Here is a 23050-nt window from a genome sequence, read left to right as displayed (position 1 = left end):
CAGGTGGGTGACTGTGCGTGTGTTTGGCAGGCTCTCCACATTCCGCTGGGTCGTGCCAGCCCATGGGGAGGTGGCGCTGAAGATCTGGTTCCACTCGACCACGCCTGGACAGTTCGACCAGACGCTCAACTTTGAGCTGCTCGGCACCAAGAGGCGCTACCAGGTCAACTGTAGGGGCGTGTGTGCGTACCCCTCTATCAGCCACGAGTACAAGTCAGTACAGCCTTGTACACCAGCCTCTCACAAACACACACACACACACACAGGACACTGCAGGCCCCTGATGAGGCTGATGGAGTGTGTGTTCCAGGACGGTGTTTGCCAACTGTAAGAGGGTCACACACCAGGAGGAGGGGCTGCAGAAGACTTACGTTGTTCGTTCCGGTCATTATGAGTTTGGTCCTCTGCTCTGTGGCAAGACCAGAGACAGGTACCTCCCCCTCCAACCCTGATCTCTCTCTCTTCTCCAACCTCACCCCTCCACACTGATCTCTCTCTCTTCTCCAACCTCACCCCTCGCCCTTCACCCCGTCAGTCCTCAACCATCTCCCCTCAGCCCTGAACCTTTAGCCTTCAACCTTTACCCCTGAACCTTCACCCTGTGTGTGTGTGTGTGTGTGTGAGGACAGGTACAAGGAGAGGAAGTATCCAGAGAACATGGAGAGGCTGGTGATCCACAACACCTCTCCTCTGGAGGCCGAGGTCCACTTCTGCTTCCAGCACGACACCAAGGCCTCCACCTTCCTGCTGGACCCCCCGGTGATGACCGTCAGACCCAACGAGAAGCAGGTCTGCACACACACACACACACACACACACCGAGCCCACATCCCACCCCCACCATCACACTCAACCCCTAACCTGATAAAGCCTCCCTCCCTCCCCCAGGACCTGACGGTGTGGGCGTACCCCACCAGCCCGGGCCAGGTGGAGGACTCCCTGCTGTGCCTGGTCAAGGAGAACCCAGAGCCCGTCCTCTTCCGCCTCTCCTGCCATGGCGTCCGCCCCGAGCTGGAGCTGGAGCGCAAACTGCTGCACTTCGACAAGATCCTGGTGCACAGGTCTGGGCTCTGGACAGGGTCGGGGGGAAGGGGTTGGAGGTCAGAGGTCAGGGTTAGGGCCAGGTTCATGGATTTTGAGGTTAGAGTTTGGAAGAAGACGTGCAGAAATGTCCCGAGCCGGACCAAATATTATTCCTAGAGTTTTACGAAACAGTTTTTTCCACTCTCCACTTTCTTCTCCCCCCACCCTCCGCCCCTCCCCCTTAGTAAGGACACTCGCAGCCTGGTCCTGCGGAACCACACGGCCCTGCCAGCCGCCTGGCGTCTGAGCGGCCTGGAGGTGCTGGGGGACGAGTTCAGCGTGTCCCAGGACCAGGGCATCATCCTGCCCCAGTCTGAGTTCAGCTTGCAGATGCACTTCAGAGCCCTGAAGCCCATCAACCTCAAGAGGGCCATCCGCCTGGAGGTGAGGGTTGGGGGCTGGGGGCTGGGGGCGGGCCTGGAACTGGGCCAGCAAAGTGAGGCAGGACTAGGAGCCATACTTCATGTCTGTGTGTGTCTGTGTGTGTGTGCTAGGTGTCAGATGTCGAGAACATTTTGGGTATCGTCCACACAGAGAACATTCAGATCATCGCAGAAGCGTACGATGTAGCCTTGGACATCACCTTTCCTAAAGGTACAACGTACGTCCACACACACACACACACAAACAAACACACATACGCGTCTCCTCGGGCACGTCATTCCCTCGCTGTGTACCCCAGGGGCAGACGGCGGGCTGGACTTTGGGACCCTGAAGGTGTCGGATGAGGTCAAGCTGTCTGTGAACCTGAAGAACAAAGGCAAATACGAGATTGCATTCAAGTGAGTATCTGTGACACCCCCCACTCCCACACATTACAAACATATTACACACACATTACACACACATTACACGCATGCACACATGCTCTTTCTCCGTCTCGCATGTGTTGTGTTTTGTGAACTTGACTGGAGGTTGGGCCCGGGTTTAACTTTAAACTCGCCTCCATTCTCCTGTGAGGTTCATGCTGGAGTCCACCTACCCCTCCCAGCCAGATCTGAACCAGATCTTCACCATCTCCCCCCTGAAGGGCCCCCTCTACCCTGCCGACAGGCCCACCTGCATCCAGCTAGTCTTCAGGCACAACAAGGAAGTCTCCATCAAAGAGCAGCCAATCCTACGCTGCCAGGTCACCACCAAGGCTCCAATCACAACACTACACCTCCGGCAAACACTGCTGGTGCTTTGAGGCTTGCTGTCCGAATGTGTGTGGTTAAAGTGTGTGTGTGTGTGTGGTGTTGCAGGTGATTGAGCCCAACCTTGGAGAGGGGGGTGAGACCATCGCCATCATCCCTATCAAGGTGTCGGTCCAGTCCCTGTTCTCCAAGTACAGCATCCTGCCCTCCAACGACATCAACTTTGGCCCCTTGATCTACGGCTGTAAGAAGACCCAGAGCTTCACCATCGAGAACAAGGGAGACTTTGAGATCCGCTTCAGCATCAGCAGGATGTCCAAGGACCTTCCTGTTCATTCTCAGAGGAGAGGGTAGAGTCACGGCGTCCTGTCTCTCTCTCTCTCTCTCTCTCTCTCTCTCTCTCTCTCTCTCTCTCTCTCTCTCTCTCTCTCTCTCTCTCTCTCTCTCTCTGTCTCTGTCTCTGTCTCTCTCTCTCTCTCTCTCTCTCTCTGTCGCTCTCTCTCTCTCTGTCACTCTCTATCTCTCACTGTCTCTCTCGCTGTCTCTCTCACTGTGTCTCTCTCTCTCTCTCTCTCTCTCTCTCACTGTCTTTCTCTCTGTCTCGCTCTCTCTCTCTCACAGTCTCTCTCTATCTCATTCTGTCTCTCTGTCACTCTCTCTCTCTGTCCATCCTGATGTCTCCCTCTTTCTTCTGCTCTTAGTTGTGTCCCAGTCATGCGCTCCCCTCTTCTCCTCCGCCATCTGTAATTCCCCCACTCCCCCCCCTCCCTCCCCCGCTCCTGTCCTCCACTTAGCATTGTGACCAAGAGGTCGTCCAGAGAGAGCCACTCAGCCAAGCCTCCCACCAGTAACAAAGTGAGGCGCACTGACTCCGTCCAGAAAGACATGACCGTGACCATGCAGGTGAGACCATGCAACCACAACAAACTCCCCCAAAAACCAGCACCTTCTTTTTACCTCTGACTTGGAGCATATTCATGTTCCATTTTCGCGTTTTGACCGTCAACCTCTAGATCTGCCGTCGAAAGCTCTAACCACTGAGCTGTACCCCCTCCCTGTATGCGAGCGTGACTACTCTCCTCCCCCCCAGGCCAGGCTGACCGTGGGGGTGTTCACGGTGGCCCCTGGCTTCGGGACCCTGGCCCCCGGGGGCCAGCAGGTGGTGACTGTGGACTGCCTGGCAGAGCAGGCCGGGCGCTGGCAGGAGTGTCTGGCTGTCGACATCAGCGACCGAGACCCTGCTGACCACCCTGGAGGCATCCCCTACCGCCTGGTGGCTGAGATCTGCATGACAGGTGGGTCTTTCTGCCTGTTTGCCTGCCTGTCATACTGCCTGTTTGCCTGTCTGCCTGTTTGCCTGTCTGCCTGTTTGCCTGCCTGTCTGCCTGTTTGCCTGCCTGCCTGCCTGCCTGCCTGCCTGCCTGCCTGCCTGTCTGTCTGTCTGTCTGTCTGTCTGTCTGTCTGTCTGTCTGTCTGTCTGCCTGTCTTTCTACTTACACATGCCTAGCCTATCAGGGCCCACCTGAAAGTCTGTCTGGTGTCATGTGAGCAGGTATCAACTGTAAGGACATGGTGTCATGTGAGCAGGTATCAACTGTAAGGACATGGTGTCATGTGAGCAGGTATCAACTGTAAGGACATGGCATCCATCTTTGAGGAGCACCGCCTGTGTCCCACCGCCAGCCTGCTGCAGAGCGAGCCGTTCTGCCACGCGGACGGCGTCTACATCCTGGATGAGAACAGGTTCGTCTTCAACAACGTCCTGGTTGGCCAGCCGGCCACGGCCCGCTTCCGCCTCACCAACATGGGCAAGGTGCCCTGCGAGCTCAGCTTGGCCGTCAGGTCTGTCAGCACCAAGGTAGGCTCCAGTCCTTACTAAGAAACATGAGTAGGTTTAGCACTCATCCCTAATCTGAGCCCTCATCTCTAATCTGAGCCCTCATCCCTAATTTGAGCCCTCATCCCTAATCTGAGCCCTCATCCCTAATCTGAACCATCATCTCTAATCTGAGCCCTCATCCCTAATCTGAGCCCTCATCTCTAATCTCATCCAAAGGAGCTGTCTCACCTGTAAACGAAAGCGTCTGATTGGTCGTTTCAGGTGCCCATGCGCAATGTGGAGGTGTTCGAGGTGGCTCCGACCAAGGTGTGCATCCCTAGCCACTCCCACATCTTTGCTGTGGTGACCTTTGCCCCCCAGTCCATGCAGACCTACCAGGCTGTCTTTGAGGCCTCTCTAGAAGGAGCTACCAGGTGCGTGTGTATGTGGCGTGTGTGTGCGTTGTGTGTGAGTGTGGGGTGTATGTGTGTGTGGGGGGGTGTATACGTGTGTGTCTGGGGGAGTGTGTGTATGTGTGTGTGTTTGTAGGCACACTTCCCATTTGCTGTACCTACATTTTTGTTCCTATGGGGCTCCTTAGGATCTTTATAATATGTTGATACACAGTGTGTGACTGTGTGTGACTGTGTGTGGGTGTGTGTTGCAGTCTGGTGCCCATGGCTAAGTCCAGACCCCTGGTGTTTGACCTGGCCGGCGAGGGGAACCTGCCCAGCGTGACGGTGGTGCGTCCGTCCCTCAGGACCAGCCGAGGAGAACCCCTGCTGCAGTTCAGACACCTGCTGGGCACCCACACCCCCTCCAAGACTCTGCTGCTGAAGAACGACAGCAACATCCCCGCACAGGTGACCCCCGACCTCACACACATCACACAGCTGGAAACCCTACCTATTGAAAATGGATGTTGTTGTAGATCTTATCGTTGGTGAACTGACGCCAAGCGGTGTGCGTGGGTGTGTAGGTACATATGGATCTTCTGGATAAGATGGGGGTGTTTACTCTCCGAGCCACTGCCAACACGCCTGGCTGCACATCCTCCTCCTCACGCCTAGAGGGCCCCGCAGGCACAGGCACGACCGTCACACACACACACATACATACACCGTGTCACCCTCTGAGACTGCAGTACTCTCCTATGGCTGTATCAGACTAGACTGCAGCCTCTATGCTCAGGGTTCCCTCCATGGTAGCTAACTGTGTCCTGTGTGTTCCAGAGGGCGCGGTGGCCCACCGGGCCTCCCTGAGGCTGGGGGTAGGGCAGCAGGCAGAGTTTGAGGTGGGCTTCGTCCCTGCCCAGCCCCTCCAGGTGACCGCTAGCGTCCGTCTGCAGGTGGCGGACAACCCGTTTGAAGACACTCTCATCTGCCTTGAGGCGGAGGGTTACCGCGACGACATCACCCTCACCAACATCAGCAACCTAGCCCTACAGGACGAGGAAGCAGCCAATGGTGAGACGGAACTGATTACTTAACCTCTCCTAGTTGGTTAGTTGTTAGGGGTGTAACGATAAACTCAGCTCACGATACCATTCAAATAACAGATTTATTTCCAAAACATAAAACATTTTCAATAATTTTCTTTGTTGTACATACACTTTAGTTAACTCAGTTCAAGCGATTTCTGTGAATGCAGTGAATGCACGTTCTGAAGTGTGTGTGTGTTCAGGGTTCCACGAGGTTCTGAAGTGTGTCTGTCTGTGTTCAGGGTTCCACCAGGTTTTGAAGTGTGTGTGTGTGTTCAGGGTTCCACCAGGTTCTGAAGTGTGTGTGTGTGTGTGTGTTCAGGGTTCCACCAGGTTCTGAAGTGTGTGTGTGTGTGTGTGTTCAGGGTTCCACCAGGTTCTGAAGTGTGTGTGTGTGTTCAGGGTTCCACCAGGTTCTGAAGTGTGTGTGTGTTCAGGGTTCCACCAGGTTCTGAAGTGTGTGTGTGTGTGTGTTTGGGGTTCCACCAGGTTCTGAAGTGTGTGTGTGTGTTCAGGGTGCCAGCAGGTGCTGCAGTTCGGCGACTGCCACGTGTGTGTGTGTTTGGGGTTCCACCAGGTTCTGAAGTGTGTGTGTGTGTGTGTGTGTGTGTGTGTGTGTGTGTTTGGGGTTCCACCAGGTTCTGAAGTGTGTGTGTGTGTTCAGGGTGCCAGCAGGTGCTGCAGTTCGGCGACTGCCACGTGGGCCGCTCCTACCAGCAGAGCTTCACCATGTCCAACCTGAGCTCCAGCCACGTGGTGCGCTTCTCCTGGCCCAGCGAGCCGGCCCAGCTCAGCTTCTCCCCCGGCGTGGGCCACCTCCACGCCGGCTGCTCCAAGGACATCACCGTCACCCTGTGCTCCCAGCAGCCCTTGCAGCTGAGTGGAGCATTGGTGAGGTGCTCGCTGAGCAGGGTGGAGTTCCAGCAGCCCGTGGAGCAGGTGGCGGACTGGGACGACCGGCGGCGCACCGTCCACTGGCTGGACGCGGGCAGGGAGGCGGGGCAGAGGCAGCCTGCCAAGAAGAAGGTGAATGCTCGTGCACAGTACAGGCTGATACGCATGTACTGTGCACATGAACGCTCTCTCTTTCTCTCACACATGCGCACATGAAAGACATGACATTTTATTTATTTTGTGGACGATTCAACATAGGTTAGCTCACTGTGTGTGTGTGTGCTTGGTATGTGAATGTGTGTGGGTGGTATGGTTGGTGTGTGTGGTTTGGTGTGTGTGGTATGGTGTGTGTGTGTGGTTTGGTGTGTGTGGTATGGTGTGTGTGTGCAGGTTGTTGAGACAGACCCAGAGCCGTGCTGCTCTGTAGTGGAGAACTCCCAGAGGGACCTGGAACTGTGTGTCAGTGCTGTGTGTGACTACGCCAAGTTCTCCTGCAGCACGGAGCCCATCCGCTTCAGAGACACTCTGCTCTACCAAACCCGGGTATTCCAGTGAGTACCAGAGAGACAGTGTATGGTGTGGTGTGGTGTGGTGTGGTGTGTGTGGTGTGGTGTGGTGTGGTGTGGTGTGGTGTGTGTGGTGTGGTGTGGTGTGGTGTGGTGTGGTGTAGTGTAAGTGTTGTGTATGGTGTGGTGTGGTGTGGTGTGGTGTGGTGTGGTGTGGTGTGGTGTGTGTGGTGTGGTGTGGTGTGGTGTAGTGTAAGTGTTGTGTATGGTGTGGTGTGGTGTGGTGTGGTGTGGTGTGGTGTGGTGTGGTGTAAGTGTTGTGTATGGTGTGGTGTGGTGTGGTGTGGTGTGGTGTGGTGTGGTGTAGTGTAAGTGTTGTGTATGGTGTGGTGTGGTGTGGTGTGGTGTGGTGTGGTGTGGTGTGTGTGTGGTGTGGTGTGGTGTAGTGTAAGTGTTGTGTATGGTGTGGTGTGGTGTGGTGTGGTGTGGTGTGGTGTGGTGTAAGTGTTGTGTATGGTGTGGTGTGGTGTGGTGTAAGTGTTGTGTATGGTGTGGTGTGGTGTGGTGTGGTGTGGTGTGGTGTGGTGTGGTGTGGTGTGGTGTGGTGTGGTGTGGTGTAAGTGTTGTGTATGGTGTGGTGTGGTGTGGTGTAGTGTAAGTGTTGTGTATGGTGTGGTGTGGTGTGGTGTGGTGTGGTGTGGTGTGTGTGTGGTGTGGTGTGGTGTAGTGTAAGTGTTGTGTGTGGTGTGGTGTGGTGTGGTGTGGTGTGGTGTGTGTGGTGTGGTGTGGTGTGGTGTGGTGTGGTGTGGTGTGTGTGTGGTGTGGTGTGGTGTGGTGTGTGTGTGGTGTGGTGTGGTGTAGTGTAAGTGTTGTGTATGGTGTGGTGTGGTGTGGTGTGGTGTGGTGTGTGTGTGGTGTGGTGTGGTGTGGTGTGGTGTGGTGTGGTGTGGTGTGGTGTGTGTGTGGTGTGGTGTGGTGTAGTGTAAGTGTTGTGTATGGTGTGGTGTGGTGTGTGTGTGTGTGTGTGTGTAATGCGGTATGGTGTAGGGATGGTCATTTTTTGTTCGTTTTTTTCTGACCGTTTTTTTTCTGACGCTTGTTAATGACCATTAACTGACATGGTTGTCCATGAGTATCTGTGACCCATTTGAAAATAACGGTATACATTTTTCTTTTCACAAGGGGTTGCTTTTTTAAATAGCAGCATAAACAACAGCCATTCAAAAACGAATAACCAAAATGAGAACACATTCAAGAGCCTATTGCACTGTGTGTGTACTTCAGTACTACAGTAATCATGATTGGCGGCTATAACATCTCAGTTCAGTACAATAACAGTTATTTTGCTGCTGCTCAACAACAAAAACAGGAGGAGATTACCAAAGTCACAAAAAAGTCACAAAGTCGCTAAATTGGCAACACTGTTTAACCGAAAGTATTAATCGTTAACATTCAGTTATCAGTCACACGTTTTAATACCCTAGTGTGGTGTATAGTTGTGTGTCATGTTTTCATCTGTGTCCATCTCTTACCCAGACTCCCGATGGAGAACCAGGGTTCTGTTGAGCTGGAATTCTCCTGGCAGGTGCTCATGGACAGATCTGGAAAGACTATGGGCTTTCATCACCAAGGTAACACAGCCCTGTCACACCATCATCCTACAATGAAGACAAACTCATCTGCTCTGAGCTTTAGTAGATGGCTTTCATGTTGATCATACAGTTCCCTACATCAGCCTCTCTCTATCCTGGTCCTGGGTCTCGGTTCTGTACTGTATGTTGTATATGTTTCCCTCTTCCAACACACCTGGTTCAGATGAAGGGGTTATCAGGCTTCTGCTGAGCTTCTTAACGACTAGGGATGTAACAATATCAAAATGTCAAGGTACGATGATATAAAGTCCACGGTATTTATTGCTGCGAAAAAAAGAAACCCTGATTCAAATGAATGGTCATAAGCAGGCTTCTGTTTGGATAACGGATAACGACCCATTCATTTGAATCAGGTGTGTTGGAGCCCCGGAAACATCTAAAACATGCAGGACGGGTGTTCCCTGAGGATCAGGGTTGGAAACCACCGCTGGAGAGGATGATGGGCACGCATGGCTCGATGGGAATTGTAGTTCCCACTTTTTGCCAAGAAGACTTATCGTTTCATACAGTCATGTGACCTCAATGACATTGAGACATCTACAACATGTCACCATCATCCCAAGTGTGTGTGTGTGTGTGTGTCAGGCGTGAACCCAGGCGTGACCCCAGGCGTGACCCCAGGCTCCGGCCGGAGCAGCGTGTCAGCTCTGCGTCCGGCCAGCGCGCTGGGCAGCGTGTCGGCCCTGCTGCTCGGAGACCCAGAGCTGCCTCCCTTCTCAGTGGAGCCCAGCTCTGGCACCATCCGGCCTGGGGACACACACACTCTCCTCATCCGCTTCTCCCCCCTGGAGGTGGCTGAGTATGAGGCCAGGCTGGTCTGCAGGTACACACACACACACACACACACACACAAATGACACGTACAAAACTATCCAAACATTCATGGCATTGGCAATTTCGTTTAATTAATTATGAATTCCTTCTTCCAACTGTGTGTGTGTGCTTATGTGGGTGTGGGTGTGTATCTGTGTGTGTGTGTATCTGTGTGTGTGTGTATCTGTGTGTGTGTGTATCTGTGTGTGTGTATCTGTGTGTGTGCACCTGTGTATGTGTGCATGTGGACAGCATCCCAAACCTGAAGGATGAACTGGCTCCCAACATGGAGGTGTCTGGTCGGAGTCTCCTCCCCTACTGTCACTTCCACCTGGAGGACTCAGACTACCTCAGCAGCCACAGACGCAGTCTGGAGCTGCGCGCTCCCCACGGAGCCCCACCCAGGGAGCCCCTGCACCCCAGCACACGCACCATCCAGTTCACCTCCGTCGGCCTCGGGCCCCACGTCACCAGGTAGGGAGGCAGGCTGGGGTGCAGTTACACAGGCAGCTAGACAGAGAGACAGGTGTGCAGGTAGACAGGCAGACAGACAGGTGTGCAGTTAGACATGCAGCTTGACAGAAAGACAGGTATTCAGTTAGACAGGCAGACAGACAGGTGTGCAGTTAGACAGGCAGCTAGACAGAGAGACAGGTGTGCAGTTTGACAGGCAGACAGACAGACAGACAGACAGACAGGTGTGCAGTTAGACAGACAGACATACAGGTGTGCAGTTAGACAGGCAGCTAGACAGAGAGACAGGTGTGCAGTTAGACAGGCAGACAGACAGACAGGTGTGCAGTTAGACAGGCAGCTAGACAGAGAGACAGGTAGAACAGTGGTGTGTTTTGTGAGTTTTGTGTGGTTTCTTTATCCCATCTCCAGAAGGTTCAGTGTGGTGAACCCAACCAACAAGACCTACTCCTTCCAGTGGAGGTGTGAGGACTCCAGCCCCCTGCCCTTCCGCTGCCTCGTCCCCCAGAAGAGCATCCAGCCTGGGAAGAAGGTGGAGGTGAGACTCCTTCTGTGCGCTGGCTTACTGGTTGTGTTGACTCATGGTGTGTGTGAGTGTGTTTGAGACAGGATGTGTGTGTGTGAGAGAGTTTGTGTGTATGTGTGAGAGGATAGGTGTGTGTGTCTGAGAGAGAGAGGATGTGTGTGTGTGTGTGTGTGTGTGTGTGTGTGTGAGAGGATATGTGTGTGTATGTGAGAGAGTGTGTGTATGTGAGAGGATATGTGTGTGTATGTGAGAGGACAGATGTGTGTGTCTGTGTGTGTGTGTCGGACCATAACCCAAGCATCCCCTCCACCTCCAGTTGGGGTTTGAGTTTGTTGCAGAGCAGCTGGAGACGGTGGAGTCGTTCTGGAGCTTCCTGATCCCAGAGCTGTCCCTGTCGGTGCCCTTCCTGCTGGTGGGCTCGGCCAGCGACCCTCTGGTCTACCTGGACTGTGCCTACCTCAACATGGGGCACTTGCTGCAAGGTCAGCCCCCCTCTCCCCACCTCCACCCTCTCCCACTAAGGGGGTGCCAGACCAGTGGGTCTCAAACTATGGTACCAGTGGTACGCGGCGTGCCCCCTTCTCGTGGTACGCGGGGGAATCTCCGAAATATTGAAAATACCTTAACCTTGATATCATTGAAAAGGGATTAAAAATACGTTTGGCCTTCACTATAATATTTTTGTTTTGAAACAAAAATCAATGTTGGCACTCGCTACTACCTGCCTGTTCCCGGGTAGCATGCAAACATCCACGATAGTTACTGCGTGAACTGTGTGTGGCTCAATAGGGTTGTCAGGAATGCAAACGTGGACCCAAAAGCAGACTCCAAAAGACGTGTGCTTCCTCCTTTTATTGGAAGCAGAAAATAACATACAAAAGTAGATCAAAAAGGCATGACTCTCCCTCTGTGGCAGGTCAGAGAAAAACTAAGCACAGAACTAAAAATCCAAGCCACTTAAAAAGCACAGAACAAACAAGGCACAGGTGAAAACAATATGTCATAATGAGAACAGATTAACAGAACCAAAAACAAGAACACAGCGAGGGCCTCTGGTGGCCAACAAAGGGTCACAACCCTGACAAGGGTAGGCTTACGTTATAGTATTAACCTTGGTCATAATGGTGGTACCTGGTGAGTCAAATATTTTCTGAGGTGGTACGGCATGTGAAACGTTTGAGAACCACTGTGCTCGACTATTACACCACACCCTAACCCTATATACTACACTTGTATACTAGTCTGCACCCCAAACATGTATGCTCCACTATTCCCCTTCCTGTCCTGCGGTCTGGGACTCCCCCGCCCCGCCAGGCTGCAGGGTGGAGCACACGGTGCTGGTGGTCAACGAGGAGGAGCAGCCGTTCTCCTTCTCCATCCTGGAGACGTCTCGCCACTCCCAGGGCTTCCAGGACAGCCTGCTGGTGCAGCCCATGACGGGAACCCTGCCCCCCAGACACAGGTGGCACTGCTCCACTACACACACACACACAGAGTGACACACACACACACACACAAAACACGTTTTAGTATATTGTGAGGGGGGTCTTATGAGTCTGGATAGGTTTACTTCTGTCGGTAACCCTAACCCTTGAATAAACCCTAACCCTGAAAAGGCTGAACAATCTAACCTCCTAAACCTGTATGAGCCTAGAAGTGTTTTGTTCAGATGTGAGAACCAGGCCTTGTTGTTTTAGTCTTTGGACAGCAACCAACATATTTGCACAAAAACACACAACCACACAGATGAATGCCGTGACCCCTGACCACTGAACTTCTGTCTGCAGGCTGCCCCTGGTGGTGTCCTTCACGCCCAGCCAGGAGGGCCTGGTGACCTTCAACCTGGTGCTGCAGATCCGGGGGAAGGTGGAGCCCCTGAGGCTGAACGTGAAGGCGGAGGGCTTCACCCTGAGCGCCTGTGTCGTCCTGCAGGGCCCAGAGGGGGACCTCACTGAGCTGGCCCCCACGCACACACACACGCTCAACTTCGGAGAGGTGGCTGACACACACACACGCGGAGACACGCTTACACATGCATGTAAACGCACACGCACGAGCACACATGTACACACTGACACACACACTTGTTTCTGAATGTGTGTGTGTGTGTGTGTGCGTGCTCGTGTCCCCAGGTGGAGCTCCGTGACGAGTCGTCCCGGTTGTTCCTGGTGTCCAACCACGGGAGGTTCAACCTGGACGTCGAGTTTGAGCTCTGGGGCGGCGCTGAGCTGCGGAGGCAGCTGCATGTTGAGCCAGAGAGGGCCGCTGTGGAGGTGGGCCAGCAGATGAGCTGCGCCCTCACCTTCTCACCTCTGCAGACGTGTGTCCTCAGGGACGTGGGACTGAACATCAGGGTAAGGACCAGGGCAGGGGGCGAGGTCTGGCCGGTCTCCATCCAGCTTCCCCTTCTTAAGTCCTCCCTGTCTCCTAGCTTGTCTCCCAGCTTGTCACCTACCTCCTTGTCATGTAACTTGTCTCCTAACTCCTCCCTGTCTCTGCCTTTGCTCCTCCTCCTCCTCCTTCTCCTCCTCCCCCTTCTCCTCCTCCTCCTCCTCCTCCTCCTCCTCCTCCTCCTCCTCCTCCTCCTCCTCCTCCTCCTCCCCCTTCTCCTCCTCCTCCTCCTCCTCCTCCTCCTCCTCCTCCTCCTCCTCCTCCTCCTCCTCCCCAGGTGAAGAACGGTGCTGTGTTCAGCGTGGCCCTGGCAGGCTCAGCCGTGCCCCCTGGCCTGGACTTCTCCTACCTCAAACACGACTTTGGCATGAGCTTCATCTACTGCCCTGGCATGGTGCCCCCCTCCAGCACGCTCTGCATCAGCAACAAGGGGCTGAGGGCCGCCAGGTAGCAAGAGGGCTGAGGGCTAGAGGGCTGAGGGCTGCCAGGTAGCTAGGGGGCTGAGGGCTAGAGGGCTGAGGGCCGCCAGGTAGCTATGGGGCTGAGGGCTGAGGGCAGCCAGGTAGCTAGAGGGCTGAGGGCAGCAAGGTAGCTAGGGGGCTGAGGGCTGAGGGCAGCCAGGTAGCTAGAGGGCTGAGGGATAGAGGGCTGAGGGCAGCCAGGTAGCTAGAGGGCTGATGGCTAGAGGGCTGAGGGCAGCCAGGTACCTAGAGGGCTGAGGGCCGCCAGGTAGCTAGAGGGCTGAGGGCTAAAGGGCTGAGGGCAGCCAGGTAGCGAGGGGGCTGGGGGCCATAGAAGGGGTATCACCAGACTGTGTGTGTGTTCTGTTGTCCTCTGGAGAGTGTGTTATCTGGTGTGTGTGTTGCCATGTCAGGGAAAGTTACAAGTGTGTGTGTGTTTGTGTGTGTGTTTGCTTGGGGTGTGTGTGTGTCTGTGCGTGTGTGTGTGCTCCAGTCTGGACTGTCAGTTCCAGACCTCAGCCTACCTGGAGGTGAATTTCCAGCCCCAGGTGCTGCCCCCTGGAGGCAGCTTGCAGGTGCCCATCACCTTCTACCCTCGCGAGGCCAGACGCTACCGCGACTCGCTGCTCTTCAGCATCAACGCCTGCACCAAGCAGCCCGTCGAAATCCTGGGACAAGGCATCGAGATGAAGGTGTGTGTGTACATGTGAGCGCGCGCGTGTGTGTGTATATGTGTGTGTGTGTGTGTGTCTGACAGGCCGTGTGTGTCCAGGTGGAGCTGGTTGACCCCAGCCAGCGCCAGGTGAACCTGGGTGCTCTGCTGGTGGGTCAGAAGAGCAGGAAGATCATCCCCCTGGTGAACAACAGCCCCTCAGCCCTGACCCTGACCCTGCTGCTGCACACCAGCACACCAGCCCTGCTGGACGCCAGGGTAGGTGCACACACACACACACACATATATGCATATACATACTGTATGTACGCACACACACACCCCACCAGCACACAGGCCCTGCTGGACAGGGTAAGACACATACGCACACTTATACACACCCAACAACAATCTGGACACATACACCCCGGCACTCAACATGGAATCTAGACATACACACACACACCCACTTAACTGTCCGGTCCCCTCTAGGTGATGTCAGTCAGCCCAGCAGCTGAAGTAACCCTAGCTCCCGGGAGCCGCTGCGTGGCCGAGATCCTCTTCTCTCCCCGCCAGCGGGTGGAGCCCTTCCGGGCCGAGCTGCAGGCGGAGTGCCTGGGCGTGCTGCGCCCCCTGGTGGAGGTGACGGGCTGCTGCCAGGGGGTGGAGGTCAGCCTGGACCAGGACTTCCTGCCCTTCGGGGCGGTCGCCCAGCGCTGTTCGGCCACGCGACGCATCATCATGGCCAACACTGGAGACATTGGGGTCAGGTGGGTCTGGACATGCACATACAAACACGTATACATACACACACGTATATACACACACACATATACATCCTCCTATACACACACACACATATACACCCACACACACATATACACACACACACATACATCCTCCCATACATACACTCACACACACACACATATATATATACACAAACACGACATGTACTGGAGGGGTAGGTTTACTCCAATTAGTTTCCTTTGTACTACTTCTTATCTGGGTCTGGGTCTGGATGTTTTCTGTCCTATCTCTTGGTTGTACCCCTAAAAGCAGTCTCCAGGGAACAAAGCTAGAACAGAATGATATGATTTAACCCCACTTCCTGGTTCTGTACCTGTGTCAGACCTCCACTGCCAGGAAAACTTGACACTGGCACAGGTATATATATATATATATATATATATATATATATATATATATATATATATATATATATATATATATATATATATGGGTGATCTATGTGTGTGTGTGTCAGGTTCCAGTGGGACGTGAAGAGGTTTGCCCCGGACTTCTCCATCTCCCCAGCGGAGGGCTACCTGAGCGGGGGGCAGGAGGTGTCCCTCCTGGTGACCTTCGCCCCCCTGGAGCTCAGCTCGGAGCTGCGCTACAACCGCCTGCCCTGCTCCGTGGAGGGCTCGGCACCCCTCACCCTCACCCTGGCCGGCTCCTGCATCCCACCCCCGGTCAACAAGGACGTGGGTCCCTTACACACACATCTATTCTCACACACACACACAGTCTCTCACACTCATTCACATCCTCTCACGCACTCATTCGCACACGGCGAGATCACATCACGTGTGTCCAACATCCAGGTGTGTGAGAGAGAAAGGGGAGGTGGATGCTGAGCGCGTGTGCGTGTGTCCGTGTCTGTCCGTGTGTGTTCCGCCCCAGGTGGTGACGTTCTCCTGCCAGGTGCGTGGGCAGCAGACCCAGAGTGTGAGTCTGTCGAACCGGACCGCCCAGCGCTGGAGCCTGCGGCCCGCCATCGAGGGCGAGCACTGGAGCGGGCCGCCCTCCCTCACCCTGGAGCCCCACCAGAGCAGCACCTACGACATCATCTACCGGCCCCTCGTCATGACCGCCGACGGCAAGAAACACCAGGTGCCCTGACCCCCCCCCCCTCCCCGACCATGTGACCCCCCACCTACAGACCGCCTGGGTTGTGATCCGGGTCCTAATCTCTTCCTCTCCTTCCCCCATGTCCTCCTCCCCCTGCTCCTCTCCTCTACCACTCGAACCTCTCCTTCTCCCCCTGCTCCTCTCCTCCAGGGGTCAGTGTTCTTCTCCTTCCCCGACGGGACGGGTCTGCTGTACCTGCTGCAGGGCACGGCCGACCCCCCCAAGGCGGTGTCCACCATCAGCCAAGAGCTGCCCTGCAAGACCCACTACACCCAGCTGGTGCCTGTCCACAACTGGCTGGCCAAGCCTCAGAGGTACACACACACACACAGACAGACAATGCGTGTGCGTCTAACTTCTCCCGTCCCTCAGCCCAGCCCCTGTTCTCCTGCTCCTCAGGTTCCGAGCGCTGGTGGACGTCATGAAGCCCGAGAAGGTGGACAGCACAGTGACCCTGAAGGGGCTGGACTATGTGGATGTCCCTGCGCTGGCCACAACAGACTACAAGATCTCCTTCTTCACATACAAGGAGGGCCTGTACAACGCCAAGGTCAGCTCTCTCCCACACACCTACACCTACACACATACAGTCCCATACGCCCCCAGACCCAGAGCTACGTGTTGTGTCGTCGGCAGGTGACCTTCCGCAACGAGGTGTCTGGGGAGTACCTGTTCTACTTCCTGAACCTGCGGGCCACGCCCCCCGGCGTGATAAGCAGCGTGGAAATGACCACGCCCGTCCGCCAGACGGCCTCCGCCTCCGTCACCCTGGAGAACCCCCTCCCTGGCACCCTGAGCTTCACTGCAGAGTGTCGCTGCCCTGACGTCAGCCTGCCTCCACAGCTGTCTGTCCCTGGCCTGGCTAAGGTAGGACTGGCTCAACACACTGATACACACACACATCATAACACTCTCACATCATCAGACACACACCCGTGTTTCCTCTATGTTGATGTTGCCGTGGCGGCAGAAATTGGCGGGGCGCCACGGCAACATCAATATCAGAAATAGGGGCTGTGCGAAAGGCCGTCGGTCAGCAGGGATTGTTAGAGTGCATGTCGGAGAAGAGCACGGACACGCGCGGTTGAGATTGCATGTGCGCCTTGAGAACTGTAAGTCGTATAACTGATGTTGTCAGTTCATTTAAGCCTGTTATTGTCTTCGTCTATAGTTCTTGCAAATTTTTATCAAGTTAACCGGTGATTTTCGTTGTTTGCATTCTTCACCTGCTAGCGAAATTGCACTTGACTGTTGATTTGATAGTGATTGCTGCCCTTGCTCACGTTTGCATTTTAGGTGCATTATTATGCTGAAATATTTACACTGCATTAAGATAACAGAATTAATAGTGGGTTTATTGTTATTGTTTGCTACAGAATGCTTAGCCTATCAATATCAAATGAAGCAGACAGTGTACACGTGCTTTAGAGTGGCCTACCTTAATCGATAGGCCAGGCTACTGACCATTTACATTGTTGAGTCAATTATTAATTGGCAGAATTTATGCCCTAAGTAGCCTAACCTTATTGCTTTAGGGGAAATAGGACGAAAATATGTGCAATATTACATAAGCTATTAGACTACTACATTAACCTGCTCTGAAATATAGAGTTAGGGTTAGAACTTTGTTTTGGCTGGGGGGGGGGGGCAGACCTGCCCCCACTGCAAAAAAAAATCCTAAAGGAAACACTGCACACACCCCTGCACGCTCGCAAACACACACACTCGTGTACAAATACACATACCGCACACACACACACACACACAGTTGCTGACAGCTCCCTCAGTAGTGAGTGTCTGCGCTGTCTGCATGCGTTCCCCAGGGCACGCTGACTTTTGAGTACCAGCCCCTCCGTGCGGGGGAGAGCTCCACTCGCCTGGTGGTCCAGAACAGCGAGCTGGGCTACTTCAACTACGAGCTGCTGCTGCGGGCTCTCCCCGCCCCCCCGGAGAAGCCCCTCCTCTTCCGGGCCGCGCTGGGCGCCGCCCACTACCTCTCCGCCCGCTTCATCAACTACTCCCGCGTCAAAGCAGAGTACAGCTGGAAGGTGGGTTCCTGCAGGGGGGTGTGGATCCAGGATGCCCTGCCTCCAGGATGTCCTGTGTGTGTGTTCAACTATGTGTGTGTGTGTGTGTGTTAACTACGTGTGTGTGGGTTAACTACGTGTGTGTGAGTTAACTACGTGTGTCTGTGTTAACTACGTGTGTGTGAGTTAACTACGTGTGTGTGTGTTAACTACGTATGTGTGTGAATTAACTACGTGTGTGTGTTAACTACTTGTGCGTGTGAGTTAACTACGTGTGTGTGTGTTAACTACGTGTGTGTGTGTTAACTACAAATGTGTGTGAGTTAACTACGTGCGTGTGTGTTTTAACTACGTATGTGTGTGTTAACTACGTGTGTGTGAGTTAACTACGTGTGTGTGTGTGTTAACTACGTATGTGTGTGAGTTAACTATGTGTGCGTGTGAGTTAACTATATGTGTGTGTGTTAACTACGTGTGTGTGTGTTAACTACGTGTGTGTGAGTGAACTACGTGTGTGTGTGTGTTAACTACGTATTTGTGTGAGTTAACTACGTGTGCGTGTGAGTTAACTATGTGTGTGTGTGTGTGTGTGTTAACTACGTGTGCGTGTGAGTTAACTGTGTGTGTGTGTGTTAACTACGTGTGTGTGTCCCAGACGGACTGCCAGGACTTCACCGTAGAGAAGAACATCCACGCGGCTGCAGGTTACCAGGCTGGCTCCGAGGCCAGCGTGGAGGTGTGCTTCGAGCCCAGCCGGCTGGGAGAGGGGCGGGCCACGCTCACCCTTTCCTCAGCGTTCGGGGGCGAGTACGTGTTCCCCCTGTACGGCACCTGCACCCCCCCCAGGGCCCAGGGCCCCTTCCCCATCCGCTCCGGCTCCAGCGTGTCCATCCCCTTCAAGAACGTCTTCCTGCAGACCACGGCCTTCTCCTTCCAGGTGGGAATGGACACGCTCACAGATCTCTGAGTTCTTTATAGACAGGACTGTGCCAAAGTGTCTCTGTGGGGGGGGGGATATTCAAAGTTATTAACTTTTAAAAAGTAAAGCAAAACACGATTTTGAGAAATAATTCAGTGAATGGACAGAACAAAAATGTTCTCAAAATTACTTTTTTACTACACTTTTTGTTCGGCCGCACCGACACAAAAATGAAAGACAATATTCACCATAGACATCTGGGGTGCCCTGACGCTCTTCCACAGTACTGTAGTCCCTGTCAGCCAACACATAGAGCCAGTTCCACAGAATCGCTCATCGTCTCTGGAATCCATCCTGCCCCCCAGGTGGACAACCCAGCCTTCACCGTGAAAGGGGTGGAGACCATCCGGCCCAAGAAGACCCACAACATCCTGGTGATGTTCGAAGGCGCCCCGCCCGGCGCCCGGGGGAAGCTCACCATCTCCAGCCCTCGCTCCGAGGGCCACGGCCAGGCGGTCAGCTGGGTGTTCTACCTGCGGGGGTACTGCCCTGAGCTGGGCCAGACCAGGGACAAGAGCTAGGGAACACACCTCACACACATCTGGCTCTCTCACACACACACTTCACACACACACTTCACACACACACTTCACACACACACTTCGCACACACACCCCGCACACATACACATCTGACTCTCTCAGTCAGACCCATTTAGCTTTCTCTCACATACTTACACAATCACACATATGTGGTTCTTTCACACACATCCATCTCTCACTCATTCACTCACTCACTCACTCACACACACACACACACACACACACACGTCCTACTCTCACACACAGACAGAGCTGCAATATCAAAAATCAAAGAGACAGGATGTAGAATTATTGCTGACCTAGTGTTTTTACTGTCATATTTAAATGATTGTTCTTTTTGCTGTAAATAGTTTGTTTTCACTTTTAACATTTGCCTTTTCCCCCATCTTAACGTATGTGTCAAAATCAATTCAGTTATATATTTTGGCCAAGCTGGAAATGTTAAGATACCCAGTATAGTTCTTGGTGTTTCGAACAGTTGATTCCCTCTTTTCAGAATAAATGTGTGTTACCGTAACTGGAGTTGCTGAGCTGTCATTACCTGCCCTCTGCAGCTAGGGGGCACCACACACAAGCGTGTGCCTCTGACAGGCTGCACTCAGCGCTTAACAGTAATACCATGAGGAGCTTGCAAACAACTAGGGGTTCCTAATTCAGCTCTGACTGTACTGGTTTTAACCAGTAGACTGATGACATCAACAACACTGGTTTTAATCAGTAGGCTAAAACATCTGGGGGGTATTCCAGAAAGCAGGTTATGTGACGTACCTGGGTAAGTTAACTCCCCAGCTGACACCCAGCGTTGTAACAACATTGCCAGTAGGTTGCTCCAACATTGTGGGTTAACTTACCTGGTTATGTTGCATAACCTACTTTCTGGAATACCCCCCTGGAAGGCTTGTCTCAAAGTCTTTAGTTAGCTGGACTCTCAATGCCTGAAGTAGGATTGTCTCTATAAGTAGGCCTCTTATTGGCTGGTCTATAAGGACACTTATAGGGTCGAACACTTGGTAATGTGCCTGACCCCTCATGTCTGTTATGTCCTAAGAAGTCCCAAAACTGGATCTTAAGATATCCTGTTGCTGCAGTAGTTAGGCTGCTCTAAGACTAGCTGCTGTAGGTTTGTCTATGAGAGCTCTGGTAGGCTTGTCAAAATCTCAAGCAGGCTCAGATTATCAGTTGGTGGGTCAATGTCTTTGGTATCCCAGTCTTTACAATCTCAAGTAGACTAGTGACTATCTCCAAAAAGATAGTCTAAATAGCTCCAATAAGCTTGTCTTAAAAATCTCCAGTGGACTTTTAAGTTCCCCAGCAGGCTTGTCTAAGCTGTTCAGTATGTTAGCGTCTAATATCCCCAGTATGCTAGTGGGTTACAGTGTGTCCCCCAGGAACCCGTGTCATTTAGTGATGGAGGGGAGGTGGGTTTTTCGGGTTGGTGGTGACGTAAGAGGGGAGGGGGGGAGGCAGCCCCCATAGCGCTCAGCATGAACGCTCCACGGCAAAAGGATGTGTGAGCAGGCAGCGCGTTACTGCAGGGACGGTGTCCACAAACTGCTCAACAAAGAACAAGCCAAACTCCGGGCTCAGGACAGCAAAGATCAACCGAAACCCGAAGCTCAGGATAGCGAGTCAGCGACGGCTGCACAGTCCGGAAACAGCGGCTCTCAGCCCGGTGGAATTGACGGGCTTGTCCGCTGGATAGTTACCAAGATGAGCGACAATAAAAGCATCTCGACCCGGGAGTACGCGAAGGAGGAGGCGGCAGTGGCTCAGGAGCAGTTCTTCGCACCGGAGCCGCGTAAAGGCATCTCCGTCATACTGGATGTAGGTACCGCAAACTTACCGTTAGATTTACGGCAGACCATCCCAGATCAACTGAACATGAGTTAGTTTGAGACGGGTAGCCTGTAGAGGGGAATGGCACTCGGCGGAGTGCCCTTAATGTTCGCGCAATGTTGCCAGTTTTGAACCAGTGATATATCCTTGTAAATATAGGCCTATAATACATTATTAATACCTTTCTATTTATAAAAAAGAAAATACATTTGAATTTTCACATTTGTATTTGAAAATTAACTTTATGGATAGTTTTCTATGTTACAGCATGCTGGGACAATTATCGGTTGTTCCCTGCCTTTATTCGTAATTAATTCAGTTCATCTTAACTGACAGAGTACTTAAGACACAGGCAGGCTAATAACAAGAACATGCCCCAAATTAGGTCGAAACGACACCAGGGCGTATTTCTTTTAGACGCAGCCGGAGTGTGTTGATGGATGTCCGAAACCATGATCAGAAAGTCCGAATGTGTTACATGAAGTTGTATACTTTGCGGTAGTAAACCTATACGGTGGTTATGAATCCAACAACAAAATCATGAGAAGAAATCTTACCTTTGAATAATTTATTAAGATTTTAAAATGAGCTTGGCAATTATGCCGCAGGAAAGGCAGCAGAAAACTGTGCTCAGCAGTATTGATTTATAGGTCAAAGAGATGCTTTACTAATATTCATCGGTGGCTCATAAATATGTGTATTTCAGTGGTCTTCCTTACCCTGGAGACTTCAGGGGTGAAAATAACACGTAGCAGATTGTAAAGTTGTCAACTTTTCAACCGAAACTCAGACCGGCAAAGAGCTGGTGCATGAACAATTTGCATAAAAACACCGATGGGGCTAACTGCGTGTGCTCGCGCGTCTGTCTGTCTCCGTGTTGTGTACGCGCGCTAGTTAGTGGATGGGGCGGAGAGCGAGAGAATGGACAGAGTTACGGGAGAATGTAATAAGAAGGAAGTTAGATAGAATTATAATTCGTTTACAGTCACTGTGCAAAAGATAACTTGATTAGAATGGTGTATATTTGTCTGACTGGAGCATGACTAGGCCCATATATTATTGGGTAGAGAAACACGGACCTACAGTTAAGAGCAGTTCTCCAGATCGGAACAGGAGGTTGTGTTAGCCAGTGACATTTATAGCCTTAGCTCTTGAATGGTTTGAACTTTAACATGGCAGTAGTTTATCCATTGAACCTGGGGGCAGGGAGAGCCTCCATAAAATGTTATCTGACTATGGTTCCAGCAGGGGCGATTCTACACGGGGGCCTACAGGGGCCAGTGCCCCTGTAGAAATGTCCCTGGCCCTCCCTGTGGCCCCCCTGAGCTAGCTGAATATATATATATATATATATATATATATATATATTCACATATTTTTACACATTTTTCTTCTTCTAGTAGTCAGTAGTCAGAACCTAGGAAGGGACATTGCAGCCTTTTTGCCCCAGTAAATAACAAGGTTAGAGAAACATATCAAGGTATTGAGAGAGCTGAGGAGCTGGAAGAGGGAGAGACAGAGCCGTTTGTATGATTTTAATGTAAAGCTAAATTAAAGTATTTAATATAATTTATTTCAGTTTTTTATGTGCCCCTCTGATTAAACACCCCCCCTTGGCCCCCCCAGTAAAATTAGTCTAGAACCGCCCGGGGCGAACAGGGCTCCAACGTCCCCTTCCTGTGAATAGCGTTGTTTATTAGACGTCTTGACTGCAGATATTTGGTGTTGTCTGTGGTGACATTGGAGAGATGAAGAAGCCAGTAACCCACTGAACCTGACTCTGGCAGTTGTCCCCTCCTCCCCCCTCCCCCCACCTCTTCCTCATCCTCCCCCACTCTGCCAGCTTGGCTGGGGAACATCCATTC

The 23050-nt window shown here is 52.8% G+C and overlaps 2 protein-coding genes across 3 annotated transcripts in view; both read left to right on the top strand.

Moving 5' to 3' along the window:
- The window catches only part of hydin (HYDIN axonemal central pair apparatus protein), a 43754-nt gene extending 23888 nt beyond the window's left edge, over window positions 1-19866 (top strand). The window contains exons 49-86 of the mRNA XM_084671569.1: window positions 31-213; window positions 311-430; window positions 630-789; window positions 889-1061; window positions 1269-1467; window positions 1578-1677; window positions 1766-1865; window positions 2044-2212; window positions 2328-2569; window positions 3014-3122; window positions 3310-3514; window positions 3842-4077; window positions 4321-4472; window positions 4706-4901; window positions 5018-5126; window positions 5271-5504; window positions 6183-6544; window positions 6803-6963; window positions 8455-8549; window positions 9156-9393; window positions 9636-9857; window positions 10269-10395; window positions 10700-10865; window positions 11698-11845; window positions 12171-12378; window positions 12516-12737; window positions 13052-13221; window positions 13729-13927; window positions 14008-14166; window positions 14380-14657; window positions 15155-15374; window positions 15574-15783; window positions 15952-16115; window positions 16201-16351; window positions 16438-16668; window positions 17625-17849; window positions 18484-18765; window positions 19113-19866. Coding sequence (XP_084527695.1) covers window positions 31-213; window positions 311-430; window positions 630-789; window positions 889-1061; window positions 1269-1467; window positions 1578-1677; window positions 1766-1865; window positions 2044-2212; window positions 2328-2569; window positions 3014-3122; window positions 3310-3514; window positions 3842-4077; window positions 4321-4472; window positions 4706-4901; window positions 5018-5126; window positions 5271-5504; window positions 6183-6544; window positions 6803-6963; window positions 8455-8549; window positions 9156-9393; window positions 9636-9857; window positions 10269-10395; window positions 10700-10865; window positions 11698-11845; window positions 12171-12378; window positions 12516-12737; window positions 13052-13221; window positions 13729-13927; window positions 14008-14166; window positions 14380-14657; window positions 15155-15374; window positions 15574-15783; window positions 15952-16115; window positions 16201-16351; window positions 16438-16668; window positions 17625-17849; window positions 18484-18765; window positions 19113-19328 — 7141 coding nt within the window. The 3' untranslated portion in view covers window positions 19329-19866. The remainder of the gene's footprint in view (window positions 1-30; window positions 214-310; window positions 431-629; window positions 790-888; window positions 1062-1268; window positions 1468-1577; window positions 1678-1765; window positions 1866-2043; window positions 2213-2327; window positions 2570-3013; window positions 3123-3309; window positions 3515-3841; window positions 4078-4320; window positions 4473-4705; window positions 4902-5017; window positions 5127-5270; window positions 5505-6182; window positions 6545-6802; window positions 6964-8454; window positions 8550-9155; window positions 9394-9635; window positions 9858-10268; window positions 10396-10699; window positions 10866-11697; window positions 11846-12170; window positions 12379-12515; window positions 12738-13051; window positions 13222-13728; window positions 13928-14007; window positions 14167-14379; window positions 14658-15154; window positions 15375-15573; window positions 15784-15951; window positions 16116-16200; window positions 16352-16437; window positions 16669-17624; window positions 17850-18483; window positions 18766-19112) is intronic.
- Window positions 19867-20855: 989 nt separating this feature from the next.
- The window catches only part of necab2 (N-terminal EF-hand calcium binding protein 2), a 30649-nt gene continuing 28454 nt past the window's right edge, over window positions 20856-23050 (top strand). For both annotated transcript variants that reach the window (XM_084672677.1, XM_084672676.1), the window contains exon 1: window positions 20856-21173. In XM_084672677.1, coding sequence (XP_084528803.1) covers window positions 20856-21173 — 318 coding nt within the window. The remainder of the gene's footprint in view (window positions 21174-23050) is intronic.

Source organism: Hypomesus nipponensis, chromosome 14 (assembly GCF_054491055.1).
Source record: "Hypomesus nipponensis isolate SF chromosome 14, ASM5449105v1, whole genome shotgun sequence".
Lineage (NCBI taxonomy): Eukaryota > Metazoa > Chordata > Actinopteri > Osmeriformes > Osmeridae > Hypomesus > Hypomesus nipponensis.
Note: the sequence above shows the minus strand (reverse complement) of the source record. Positions and strands in the feature narration are given on the sequence as shown.